General features: G+C 40.4%; 1 protein-coding gene across 10 annotated transcripts in view; it reads left to right on the forward strand.

Moving 5' to 3' along the window:
• sema4d (sema domain, immunoglobulin domain (Ig), transmembrane domain (TM) and short cytoplasmic domain, (semaphorin) 4D) overlaps window positions 1-14,528 on the forward strand; it is a 38,991-nt gene that overhangs the window by 12,334 nt on the left and 12,129 nt on the right. For 6 of the 10 annotated variants that reach the window (XM_034897103.1, XM_034897104.1, XM_034897108.1 and 3 more), the window contains exon 3: window positions 13,942-14,075. In XM_034897103.1, the coding sequence (XP_034752994.1) occupies window positions 13,942-14,075 (134 nt within the window). Of the gene's footprint in view, window positions 1-2,786; window positions 2,846-11,106; window positions 11,126-11,528; window positions 11,930-13,941; window positions 14,076-14,528 lie in introns of those variants that run through there. The other 4 variants (XM_034897105.1, XM_034897106.1, XM_034897107.1 and 1 more) reach the window with 3 other exon arrangements.

A 14,528-nucleotide genomic window follows, 5' to 3' on the forward strand; every position in this document is an offset into this window, starting at 1 on the left:
GGGCACGGCTTGGCTCACACCCGGGCTTGACACCCACTCAGGACATCTTGAATTGAGACGTGAAGGCGCGGTGTCACTGACGTTATTGGGATTTGTGGGTGCATAGTAAAAAGTCTGTATTGGCTGTCACAGGGTTTTGTGGGGGCCGAGGGAAGCCAAGTCAAAGTGCTTCCTAAGGATGTCAAGGGGGACGCACCCTTTGGCCTACAGCGCATCAATCTTACGCAACTGTCATCTTCTCCCAGTGGTCCATTGATGCTGTCAGAGGAGGGCGAGAGGCAGGGACTCGCTGCATCGTGTATTTATTCTTTGTTTGTCTTTGAGTGATTGGAAGTGACAGGAGAATGGTAAAGTCTGGAGGAAGATGGAAAAACACAGGGTGATACTTAGAGGCTTAAAGTGGCAACACACTGCAACTATCAAGCATGGCTCTTGACCTTGATCTACATGAAGAATCATCCTCGGGCTTTGGGACAATGATATCAACCATGAAACTGATCTGAAGTTAAATGCTATTATTTAAAGTCAGCTAAAATCTATATTAGTTGAAAGAAATGCAATAAGAAATCTTAATATGGATAAATGTTCTCCACCGCAACCAAGTCATTACAGGATAACATGTAGTAATGTCTTTCCTAAATATGATCAGTTGGAAGTGACTTGCCCATGCGTGTAGTCTGGTGTGTATCGTTTCTGTTTAACATAATCTCATTATTCTTTTATACAGTAGAGCAGGGGTGGGGTTGGCCGCTGCAGTAGCAGTAGCTTATCCCACTAAGCAAATGCTAATGCGTCTGCATATTTGGGTTGATTTGGGTGACCTGAATTTAGTTGTCTGGAAGATTTGTCTCCTTGTTCTGGGGCAGTATTTGTTGCTTTGTCAGCAACAGCGTTGGCCTATTTTTAGTTATTTAAATTTTGTATTATTTTTTTTACTGACATTTGTTTATCTTTATTTATTAATTTAAAGATACATACAGATTTTGGGGGGATGTAGAGATAATTTGCCACTGAGTTCCCGTTTAAAAAGTACCAGTACAAAGTCACAAACTGAACTATAGTCAAAGCAAAGTAAATATGTAAGCCCATGTTTTTCACTCAAAGAGAGTTGGATTGTAGTAGACTGTGGGAATAAAGCTTGTATACTTGTGCAGGGGGAATGTATTCAGCCTTGTTGTAAAGGTTTTCATTTTGCTCAGGGAAGCAGTCTAAGGGAACGGACTGGAAAGTGTTGTGAATGGAGGACCAACCATCTGTCACAAGGGCAATAAGAAGGTTTCTACTTTCCCTCCCATTTGACTTAAGAAATCTTGTTTTCACACACTGAAAACAAAAGCAAAATAATGTTCCAGCTTACTGTTCTGTTGCTGCTGATACAGATTATTCCCTAAAGTCTTTGTTCTCATGTTAATTCATTGGTGATGCGTAACTCCAGTGCTGCTGACGCTGTACAGACTTTTTAAAGGCCCTGAAGACCTAATTTCTCAATCATCATCTTTTTGTGAGCGATGTCAAAGTTTAAACAATATCAGTTAGTGGTAATCAAAACAATTAATTGAGAAAATAATCTGCATATTACTTTATTATGAAAACAATTCTCCGATGCAGACCTAGGAGAAATACTTCTGTAAGCAAGTTTTCAGAGGGATTTAAAGGTCCAATGGCATGAAAATTGGACTTTGAGATTTTTTTTGACATTAATGAGTTCCCCCAGCCTGCCTATGGTCCCCCAGTGGCTAGAAAACCAAGCCCTGGCTATGCTGCTCTATCTTTTGAGAAAATGAAAGTTCAGATGGGCCAATCTGGTATCTTGCCTGTTATGAGGCTATAAGGAGCAAGGTTACCTGCCCTTTCTCTGCTTTGCCCTTCCAGAGAATGCCCGCCCATGAGAAAGAGACAGCATGGGTCTGCAAATGAGCAAAGTGGCAATTGTCAAGGCCACACACCCTGCCTCCAACTTGCCCCCCCATACTAAAGAAAGGCTGTGGCTGTAATTCTGCACCAAGGCTGAATTTTTGGGAAAGAGTTTTCCGATATAGTATTAGGGGACCACTAAGGTCTATATAAAAGCATGCGAAGAACACCATGTCATGGGACCTTTTTAAGGTAGAGTGCTCTTAAGGACAAGTGGTTTGAATCCACCTGCAGTTAAAAAGAGAAAAGTATTAAAACCGTTAAGCTCACTAGATGTAAGTGGAAATTAATGTATGTAGAAGTTTATCTTAGCCAATGCAACATTTCTCAGCATTCCACTATCCAATTGTTAATCATCAAAATTGTGCTGAACTGGAAAATGGTGATTGGCCACAGCGAACAGTCAGTCCTCTGTGGTGGACAAAGAAGAGGAAATGAATATAGCTGTTACAGGCCTCAAGGTCCTCCTGATGGTTTTAGCACAAGATAATGTTTATCAGTTGGCTGCTCACTATGCATATGTCCTTGGTTATAAAAGTTTGCACACTATCCGGACAGACATCATATGATATCACCGGGTTGGTGATAATTTCAATAATTTTGTCCTTCCAAGAATTATCTGCCTCACTTGTGTTTGGATGGACAAATGGTTGATATGTACGTACAGTATGTATTTGTGAATGTGGCAGTTTTACTGTGCAATATGTGATTTCATTGATTCATCATTATATCTGTCGAACTGTGGTCTTCTAGACAACTAACCCCACCTACGTACACACATGCAAAGCAAACACAAACTTCTTCCTCCCTCTTGTAGGCACAAACTACACAAGTGTCTTGTCTGATCTTTCTGTCTTCTCCCCCCTCCCTAGCTTGAGGATTTTATAATTCTCTCCAGAGGAAGAGCGTCGCATCTTGTAAGGAGCCACAGGTCAGAAACTCTACTCCTCTCACTCCCTCCCCCTTTTATTCTGTGCAGACCGACACCGAGCTGCATGCTTCAACACGAATGCTGCATGCTTCTCCGACTCCTCCCCGCCCCTGTAACCACCTTTGGGCTTTTCTCCTTTTTTTTTTTTTTATTCCCCCTGCATGACCCCACCTGGGCAATCCACCTATGATTTGATTCTGCTTGGCTTTGGTGCTTGCAATGATACATTTACTTTTTACCAATCATTTTGTCGTTTGCTCTTACCACGTGATTTGGTTTTCCTTCCTTTTAAGTTGTGATCCTCTTTGTTCCTATTTGTTTTGAAGTTAGCTGATGGCCTATGTCTTTTTTTTTTTTTTTTACACCCTATGAGGTTTATAGGGACATACATGGTGATCCCATGCCCAGCTGCTTGCGCTCAGTGGCCATTTAGGCAACAAGCTTTGCTCTGCAATTGACTGTTCACTAAACCACTTCCCCAAAAATTGGCTGTCCAATCATATCTTAGCTATGCTGAAGCAGTGTAAATGGACTCTAAACTCAAGTGTTTGCACGTTGTTTATATTTTATCAACTTTTCAAAGACAAGATCACATACAGAAGTGTAAGTTCTCAATTTTTGTTAAGAGCTTTTGTAATGGACGATTCTGCTTGGGGGACCTGTAGGGGGGCAGAAGCGGGAAAAGTTCTCTAGTGTTTCTTTAACAGTGTGTATTTCTAAATTATGTGCATTTCTGGCTAACCTAAGGAGTGTATCTTTAAGCAACTACATTACTTTTTACATTACAAAAAGCTCCTCTATTGAGCAACATGTTGACTGAATGGGAGCAAAGTTGCTGACAATAACAATAAGCGTTCCGTCCTGCTCTTTATTTGGTTCGCGGAAGTCCACACTCCTGCAACTAAATAACTTGTTACCCCAGATAGCCTTACGTTTCCTAAAAAGTATATATTGCTTAATACTCAACTTCAAAGCCTTTTCTCTTGTAAAAGAGAAACTATGGTTTTAAAAATAAATGCAGGATTTAAATGTCTACGGCAAGAACAAAATACAGTTCATCTATAATGCTGTATTATAATGTTAGACCTAACTACAAATGTTCGGTTTGATATCATGTATATCGCCATCAAGTTTAGGAACCTTTTAACATTGTTTTTATTTTAAAACAAATCCGCTGGAAACATGAAGAAATTAGCTGGAGATAGTTAGCAACCAACCCATTAATGATGATAATGATAGTTGGCGAGCTAGCTACAGCTTACAACATGTCATTTGAGCCGACACAATCGACCGTCTTCGGATAGAACTGAGAAGCGTGCTTGTATTAACATCTGTGTGAAATCAATGACCCACTGCTTCAAAAATTACATTGAATTTTAAGTTGTAAACTGCGTATGTGGTAGTATGCGTGTGTGTGCAAGAATTGACATGACATGCGTAGCAGCAGTAAGGGAGGCAGGGCTAAGTGAAGGCTCAGCTGATGCCAGCACTTGTCTCCCAGTGATCCGTACTAAATGGTTTTGGTGCCAGTTGCCCGGTGTTGTTATTATTATGCAATTGTAATACTGTTGGTTGCTTCCAACACTAGGCAACCCACACCAAAACATCTAAATTGATAAATAACACTGAAGGTAAAATAGGTATTTTTGTTTTTGGGGTGAACTGTCCCTTTTAAGGGACCTAATCTACTTAAAAGCCTTAAATTATTTTCATTACCAAGGACGGAAGTGTGCCCTAAATCGGCCTGCCAGATCACATGAAAAACATTTTGGTACGTGTTTTAAAGTGTCCGGCTTGGCTTTGTGCTGCTGTTCATCCCCTCTGCTGTGCTGAAACGGTGAAATTAGTGTTTTATCTCCTGGTATGCCAAGTTCAGGAGGACACACTGTTAGTGTTGTGATAGTCTGTGTGTGATAGGCTGAGTTTTCACACACTACTCCAGAGGAGGTTTTTGTTTCGGCCGGGCCGAAATTACCACCATGAAATCAGTGGCCGCTGAGAGAAAAGCAGAAGAGAAAGGAGTCCTCCTTAAAGGCAGAAAGGAGAGGAGGAAATATAGCGGCGGTTTAAGATGTTTACAGCCCTTCAAATGTCCCCTGACTGGTGGGAAAGCTTAGGAACTTTAATTTGAAGTCTTTCCTTGTCTCCTCATACTCTTTCACCAGACACACCAAAACATTAGTAAAATGTTTGAAATGTGATGAAAGTCAAACATATCAGATATATTTACAGTATATCTCACGTCACTGTGACTTGAACCCTTGAACTAGAGATTTAGTACCATCCGGGAGCTGAAATCACCTGCCTTTGGCTATTGCTGTTTAAAAACGTCTACCAATGTGATCACCATTCAGTAACTTGGTACCGCAAGGCTTTCAGCTGGGGACCACAAGACCTTCAGCTGGGCTTCTGCAGCTTCCCAAAATAGTCCCACATTACACGCCCCAAGGCCTGGCTGGCATCACAAGTAGCCTCAAGGAAACTACATCAAGTGAAAAGTTGACTTTACTTTACTATGAACTGTGGCTTCCAATGCAAATGTCATAAGTAAAACTTGTCCACTTTTTTTCTCGTTTTAACTAAAAGCAAAAGCGCATGGTCATAATGTTTTCATCCTAGACCACAGAGGCACATTCAGTACTTGAAAGGGGAACACCACGCAGCAATCCTTGATCCTCTAGTTTGCTTACTTCCCTACTTCCTGTATTTTATATAGGAACGTTTTTCAGATCTTTCAGCGCCGCGTGACTTTAGGAAAGGGCGTGTTGTTTTTTAAGAGCTTGCCATCGGCATACTAAATATATACTTTACTGGACCTGACCCCTCATTTGCCTTTGCTGTGGCCACTTTAAGTCGACATGCTAGCTCAGCAGGGGCCCTACAACTAGTAATTACATAGAAGGGTTTCCATTTAACATCTCCTGTGTAGTGTAGCTTTCACACAAGCTCTTTTCCTCACTAGACATGTTGGATTGTCATTGATGGTTTACCTATATTTTAATTTTACCTACTTCCTTTCAGTATAACCAGAAGTAGTTCCTGTGCCCAGCCTCCACCGTAAATGAGCAGCATGTGTCCCTTGTCATCATTCAGCCTAAATGTAGATGTGAATTAAAGAGTCTAGTGGATAATGCCGGTAATCCTTGCTCTGGCTTTTTAAAGGTTTTCTTCCCATCTGTCATCCAGTGAGCTCACCATGGATAATGTACCATGACTGCTGCATCAGCTGTCGCAGTTTTCAGATGATTTTCTCTGTAAGAACAACAGTCCGCTGTGCAGTGCAGGTTGGTCAGCTGTTCCCTGGCTTTCAGATGACTTTGTGTTAACATGATGTGGCTTTGACACGGTGGCTTTTCACCTCACGACGGAAGGCTGATGTCTATCTTAAGTGAATTCCAGATGGTTTGGTCGTGGACCACAGCTGCAGGCTGAACTGTTGCATGTTGGTTTACTTTATCCAGACAGCTTGAGAAATTAAGAAAATAAGACTTGAAAGTAAGAGGAACTTTTTCAATTTGACTCCTCCTAGTTGTATTAAGCCTATATCACTTTGTGTCGGTTTGGACTGAAGACTACAGGTTTGAAAACAAAAACAAGTCAGGGATTTTGGAGTTAAGTATGGTTACCAGACCCCTGTAGCCCGCTCTTCTTCTCTGTTTGAGAATAGCACCTCAAGGATACATTAGCTGCTACTGGCACCACTGTCTGCGCTTGTTGCATTGTGGTTAATGTAGGCACCAAATTTTGACAAGGAAGAATAAAGTGTTGAAAATAAGTGGTGGTGGACTGGTAGCTGGAGAGGTGCCAATTCACCTCCTAGGCACCGAACCGTCAACTGCTCAGGGCGCCTTTCTATTGGCCGCCCCCCCACTCTGACATCTTTCTGTTTAGTGCATGTATAGGTACCGAGCATGTGTGTGTAATTCAGGCCCGTGTGTAATAACAACAGAGTTAAAAAACATTGTAATTTCCCCTCCTGGGATGAAAAAAGTATTATTTATTATTATTATAATAAAAAGATATCATCTCTGGTTCTGGTGGATTGAGTTTTATCTCCTTCGTGAGTCAGACAACGGCTGTATTCACTTTTTTTAGTGTGTGTGTGTGTGTGTGTGTGTGTGTGTATATGTATGTGTGTGTGTGTGTGTGTGTGTGTGTGTGTATGTATGTATATATATATATTTTTTTTTTTTTACACAGTATGTTAGGCCAGGCCTTGAAAGTTTTTGTTTTTGGAAATCAAAAGTATTGACCGGTTGTTGTGACCGTTACAGCGCTTTGCATTGTGAGACAATGTAGACTGGTTTAATGCATACTGAAGATGTTCTTTTAAATCGGTACGACATCCAGGTATTTTTGTCATACTGCAGATTTAGCTTTTGTTTGCATACTTCATACTACAAGCTACTTTTTGTCCTAATCAGTACGTACTCCTAGGAGGCGGATCCTAAAACATCCAATGTTCTAGGAGTGTCATGAGGGGCACAAGAACTGGTGACAGGCTTTAGCCCTGACCATCAGATGGAAGTGTAATTGTCAGCTGAAGTTGTAATACCAGTAGCTCAGTCCGTAGTGAGAGACAGAAAAGCCTCCGCCGTCAATACAATACAAAAATATTTTATCATCCTGTGGGGAGAAACAACCCAAAACTCTGGTGCAGCTGGCAGTATTTTAAGATGGGAACCTGGTCCCTGTCTGGTCTTATAAGAGGGATTTCAAGCCCCCTGTTGGCATTATCGTGTACACAAATGAGCGTGCTCGAGTCTCTGCCACATCTATAGCCAAACTCCGTTAATCTGCAAATGACATTGGAGCAGACATCTGTCCCCATCAGTGTGTCATTCTCTGCGGTCTCAGTATTTTGTTTCAAGCGAAGGCTCTCTTGCTCACTCACTTTATCATACAGGCCCGGCTCCAAATAACCCACAATGTACCCCTGGAGAATACAAGAGCAAACACCAACAGTACTTTGAGACACTGAAAAAGAAAATAAAGATTTAAAAAACAAATGACCAAATAATTGTAAATATTTGGTAATTTACATATATGTATAAAAAATCTGGTTTTCCTGGACCTACGCTGGCCATGATTTCTTTAACAAATGTGACCTGTGCTTTCATAAAAATATCCAGAAATATTCACTGACAGTCACATGTGATGATCACAGGATCATCACATTACTACCAGTTATGATGTCAAACTATGTGACAGGTTTATTAGAAATCCTTGAGCAAAGCACCCTCATTAGCATACGTTGTCAGTGCTGTTTTCTCACCATTCCCACAGCTGGGTGGGTACTGTCGTGCAGATGGTCCTGTTGATTAAGTCTGCAGTCATACAACAACAAGTGGTATTTGCACTCAGTGTCAGGGATTCTTTTAGGAGTGGAAATTGTTTAACCCATGAAAAAATTGCAGGGCATACTGTATATATCAAAGTGGTTAGACTAAGTGCTGAATTTATAATCGTTTTAAACTTTACATGAAGGTGTGAACCAGTATCGTGACAACAGCAGAAGTTGTTTTCACTAAGAGGAATGTGAGCAACTTAGAGCAAAGATTAGTGCACAGCACACTATAGAAATGTCATTCTGAACTGCCAAAAGAGACATTCTTTCCACAAAATGAACTACTTAAAGCACATTTCTCATTACACAGTGTTTGTACGTGGTTTGGACCGTTAGTATTATAGCATCAGACGGAGCTGAAAAGAAAATGAGTAGCAGCCTCTTGGCTTGCTGCAGCAAAAGGAAGAAGAACAACTCTGTGCATTGATGCTGATGAGTACATGGAAAAGAGAGCCAGTGAGGGGAAAAGAAGCGAGGGGTTGGAGTTGTTGGCAGGCACTGAATGTCCAACTCCTTCACATCACCCTCCATCACACTCTGTATCTCTGCTCACAGGATGTGGAGCTTCTTTTCTGCACTCTCTGCATTGGAAATGATGTGGCAAGTGGTGAAGCCGCTATCCTAATATTTCATCAGGGAATTTATCCTTGAGTCACATATGGTTGGTTTAGTTGATACAGCGTCATTCCACTTTAACAATTTCCCTCACAACTTTCCCAAGCACTTTTCTTTTCTTTACTATTTTAACAGATGGCAATCGGCAACAATAAAATCAAATGACTTAAGTAATGTTCAGACCAGCTTGAGCCCTGCATTCTTTTGAATGTAGCCAGTCCGTCAACACTGCTGAGGTGCCAATTCCCGCTTACATTTATGGTCAACAATGAGGAGTTTTGATTAACTGTTCACTATCATATTTGTCCCATTCATAGCAACAATGCACCACTAAATGCATGCACTGTATGGATTTAGACCGTATCATGATCAGTTAATTGGGTGGGAAGGTCCTCCTTTTTTAATTGTTGTCACTGTACTTACATTGTTTCATTGTCTGTCTGTCTGTCTGTAAGTAACATGAGTAGAGTAACTAGCGCTGCTGTACCAGACACACATTCAGGGAAGACCCTGAACATGGAGGGGTGGGTTTATACAACACAGGATAACTGTCAGCTTGTCCCTAATATTTCCCACACCTGCTTGGAATCAAATGTTTTAGCTTACTCCAAAATGGCCCGTATTCATCTCCACCACAGTTCTCACTGTAGTCCGTTGACTTTCTATGCAGCCTCAACATTTTACTAAACGTTTTAAGTGGGTTTCTCTTTAGGATTTCCTCTTTTATTACAATCCTGCAGATACATGTTGTACACTTGTTTGCCTTTAAACTAAGGTTTTCTCTAAAAATGCCAGTCTGTATCTTTTTTTTCTCATTGTTGGTTGACCATGTTATTGTCTTGTGAAGCACTTTGTTTAAAAAAAGTGCTGTATAAACAGGTATTATTTCAAAAGGCCACTGGTCTGCCTTGAGTAATAAGTGCAAACTAATTCATTTTCCTTTAAAAAATGGCTATATATTGTTTTTGTACAAAGATTACGTACTAGGGAAGACTGTAGTTGTAGTGGGTTGCCTTGGTGATTCATTGTCATTGTGATTATGTGTCATTACCCATCAGTGTGTCCCAAAATGAAAAACAACTGTGTAGCTGCAAGCCCCCCACCCAGCTGGTAAATCTGGTTAAACTGTGATTTATTCTGATGATCAGACTCGATATAAAATGAAATGGTTGGCACACCCCTATTGATTTGTGTTGTTCAATAAATCACTTTCCAAGTAACATTTTCTCTCTTACTCTCCTACTCACTAACACATTCCCAGTTCTTGTGCACAGATAGGCAGAGCTCCAGTTTCCCCCTCTCTGTGCCCTGTCCTCAGTTGGCATTCTGCCAATGTCTGTGCCCAGTTAACAGCACAGTGCTGGGAACCCCAAGGCCCCAAGCAGGTGTCAACCTCCTGCTCAGCCAAAGGAGCTGAGAGAGGAACACAAATGGCTCAAAGAGACCTGCCAGCATGGTCACCGTCTTAAATATCCCAGGCCAGTGTGACCACTCCTCTAAATCTCTCAGCAGTATAGGGTAGCTCCCAGTTGGCTCATTCTGCTACTGTAACACTGACTCTCAAAGCAGTTTGAAGCTTTTTTTAAGCTTTGCCCTTGATGGGGCTCAAAGTGCTAAGATTAATAGAGGGATGTATCTAGTTTGAGGCTTTTGTTTATGCAGTGTGCAGCTATAGGAAGCAAGCCAAAAACAGAAATTTAGTCTGTCCATTGTTTTTATCTTTTTTTATCATGGATTCAGTATTATCTCCTACATTCACATTGTGCCTGTGTCACTCCCCTTTCTCCTCCCTGTCTCTGTTTAAGAGATTCTCCTGCCTGGTGTCTGGATCATCTTTTATGGGATGCTTCCAGACCTAGATCTCATGGGCTTGTGTGATCTTTGAAAACATTGGCTTGGCTCAAGGCTAAGCTGCCCTGGCATTTAGATTGGCGAGACTGTAAAAGAACTGGATGAGAGGGAGAAGTGATGCTTTCTCTCTTCTATGCTCTCCTAAGAGGGAGAAGTGATGCTTTTCTCTCTTCTTTGCGCGCTCTCTCTCTCTCTCTCTCTCTCTCTCTCTCTCTCTCTCTCTCTCTCTGGGTGTTCATTGTTGCCCACTCTGCAGTGATGATGTGATGGGGGAGGTGGGGGGTAGAGTGGCGTGGAGACTACCCTCATCTTCAGCAAACAATCGGTCCTTGTGTGTTTGACCCGCTCTTTAGCAGAGTGGAGTCCATGGCTCTGACTGAATCTGGGATGGAATTCCATCTTTGCCAGATTTAGTCGGTGAAAACCCTCACAAATACTCCTAGTGTTAGGAGGGTCATACCTCTGGGGTAATTTATTTTTATTTACAACCACATCAATAATGAATTATCGTTTTCTCTAGTTGTGGTGGCCCTCATTGATTGTCTGAACGTGCTGTGCTACATGATATATCTCCCCCTCGGCTGGGTAACTGATTACTAACCTATATTTGAGTAGGATGAGCAACAGGGGTCGACAGTGATTTATTTTTCTTGTTGTATTATTTGTTCTGTAGTTTTGGTTAGAAAATCTTAAATGAACAAATGAACTAATTTAAAAAAGAAAAAACACTACATTTTCTCTGTAAGATCCTATCTTGTATATCATTTCTATTCACTTGGACTTCCTTGAGCCACTTTAAATGAACACAGTTCCTTTCAGTAGCTTGAATGCCTGTTAAATCCACATTACTGTGTCACGAGAGAGCGATGAGTGAGACTGCCTGTTGGTTTCTGTGAGAGAAAAGTTTTGTTATCTCAATCCTCATCTTACAAGACATCCGATAACCTTTTATCCCCTTATTTGCCTCGCCGGCCCACCCATTTTGCGGAGGTGTGCTGCAAGTATTTAAGCTTCTTTTGAGCACGTTGTAGAAAACCAGAATAACCTGATCTGTGCCAGATCACTTTACTTCCTCAGAACTGCATGCAGCTGACTGACCAGAGCCACCTGGCCTTCAGAGTCCTCTTTGATATTATACAAAAAAATAACTTCAGTTGTGTCAGAGAGAAAACAGGGTACAAAGCTGCAGTCGTGCTGACCCATCCCATTCTGCCCCTTTCACATGATTCGATCAAGAGACAGGAAGCATTTGAGTTTTACAATTGAATGATGTCAGTTAATCACTTTGTGAGGTAAATCCATTTCATTGTTGATATAATCGACAAATTGAAAGGTTATCACTCTTCTCTCCATGTTAGAATGAATTTGGTTGATGGTCATGAAAATTGACCTAAAGATTATTTTTCATGTGCCCTGCATTGCAGTAAATTTGGCAAACCTTGCATGTATTACAAGCAGGATTGAGAACAGATTTAGAGATTTATTTTAATATTTTACTAAAGCTTTAAAGCATGAGCTTTTTCTCTCCCAGCTTTTCTGCTGACCTGAAACAGGTTTTTTAATAATAATAAGTTTTTTTTCAACCAGAGAATACCGCATCATTTTAGATCAAAATTAGTGACTGCAAGTAAAAAAATATTATTAACTACAGTGACTGAATCTTCTCTATTTGAGTGGCATCCCTTCCAAAATATTATGCACAGCATTTCAAGATAGTCGTGCAGCCTACTCGTCCTAAATATTTATTGTGACAACAACTGTGACATTGTTTTGTATTTTATAACATGTCACCATTAATACGCTGAAACACTTCCTCAAATGGCACAGAGCAGCATAATGGAGTCCTTATCACAAACATCCTGACATGAATGTACAAGGAGAGAGCTGTTGAAAGGCAAAAAGATCCCAGTGCTTCACAAATTGGATAAATGGAAAAGGACACCTGCTTCTGATAAGAGCCGATGGCTAGGCAAGGCAAGGCAAGGCAGCTTTATTTGTATAGCACATTTCAGCAACAGGGCAATTCAAAGTGCTTTACACAAAATCATTAAAACAGATAAAACACAAGTACAAACAGTTAAAAGTCATAAGCATTAAAAATGCTACCAGGAATGCTGTCGTCATTGTCATCATCACCCGAGGCAAACGGATACACCTATCATATGTCTCAACAACAGTGCAGCGCAGAATAATGCGTTTTCAAAAAAACAGATTTTTCTTAAGCCTGACGTGGTAAGTTGTGTGTGTGTGTGTGTGACTAACTAGCTGGTGTTTTTCTGCCACTGTAAGTCGTGTTAGTTCAGGCCGTCATGTGCTGCAGCCCTCTCTCTCTTTCCTCCTCGCTGCCCCCAGTCTGATTCTTCATTCACATGGAACTTCACACCCGTCTATTTTCCTGCTTTATTTAACATTTCTGAAATGGCTCCAAGTTCCAAAAGCAACCAATCATTTAGTAGAGAGCCTTTAGGTGAACACTGTAATGAAAGGATGGAAATTGTAAATGTCAGTTGTTTCTGAACTGACATTCACTTATTACTGAGGTGAATCGTTTTCTTCCTTTTTTGCGGTGTGTTAAAAAATGACTGCTGATTCCAGGACATGAGTAGCATTTGTTCCTTGTTTTAATGTGGCGTTCTTAGCTGAATGAAGTGTACCCCATTTGCTTAAAATACCCATGCAAATAAAGCACACAAAAAAATATTTTACAACATACCAAAAGATTTTCATCAACACGTCAACAATTTTCTCGATTTGACTGATGACTCATTTAGCCTATATTAAAAAAATAAATAAAAAGCTGTGTATGTGAAAAATGTCTATCACAATTCTACAGTCCAAACCCAAAGATATGAATTGACTGTCGTATATATGGCGATGAATACTTTGCAGTTGTCATGTCAAATAAACTTGACTTGTTTGCTTAAAAAACAAAAAATTATTATTGATTAATATTTGCAGCTCTGTCTTCACAAGATAAATATTGTCTCTGTTTCACAAATGAAATGTCACCAGTGCTTTTTATTTTTTATTGTGCAGTTTCTATCCCTAATATCTTCATGGATTCAAATGTGTGTGAAGGGCTTTACTAACCTTACTTAGTAAGCAATACCAAAGACGATGAATCGGTCCTGCCAGCTTTCAGTATGAAGGAAGTGGATTTGACACCAGCCCCCTTTTAGTGTCTGTGCTGGTGATAAGATCAGCCTGTGAGGAACTTGTTTATTTCTACATCCTTAAAAGAGGTCAGGTTTGACTGTTTTGCTTCTACTTTTTTGCCTTGCAGAGGAAACTTCACAGTTCCGAAGTTATCAGAGTCTAATATGGGATTTGGTGTGTTGGGAGTGTTTCTGGGGCTGCTCCTAGAGGTCTCCACCCATGGACCCCACGCTGTGCCTCGAACCTCTTGGAGACACCAAGGTAAGCCTGGATATCATTATATTTCTGGCAGATCTGTTAATTGATTGATGGAAGAAGGGATGGATGGATAGATAGATCCCCAAAAAATTGAAAATCACGGTGTTACATCAGCACACCTACATCTGTCACACAACACAGAATATAAATGAGATACTAGGAAAAAATATACTTACATACATATAATATACATGAAATAAATAAACTGTATAAACTGTTTAAGGTTTTGACCATTCATTAGGTAAAAATGCCAAACAGTTGCTAATAAAGGCAGAAGTGATCCCATACTACTACTAATATTAATACAGAAAAGATATAAAATACAATCAAGATTTTGGCTCTGGAAACTCTGAATTGTTCTTTGTCATTCTTTTATTCTTTATTCAATCAATTTATAAATGTATCCGCTAATCAAATATTTCATATATTAGTTATTAAAAGTTTGATTGTGTATTT

This window comes from Etheostoma cragini, chromosome 16 (genome assembly GCF_013103735.1).
Source record: "Etheostoma cragini isolate CJK2018 chromosome 16, CSU_Ecrag_1.0, whole genome shotgun sequence".
NCBI lineage: Eukaryota > Metazoa > Chordata > Actinopteri > Perciformes > Percidae > Etheostoma > Etheostoma cragini.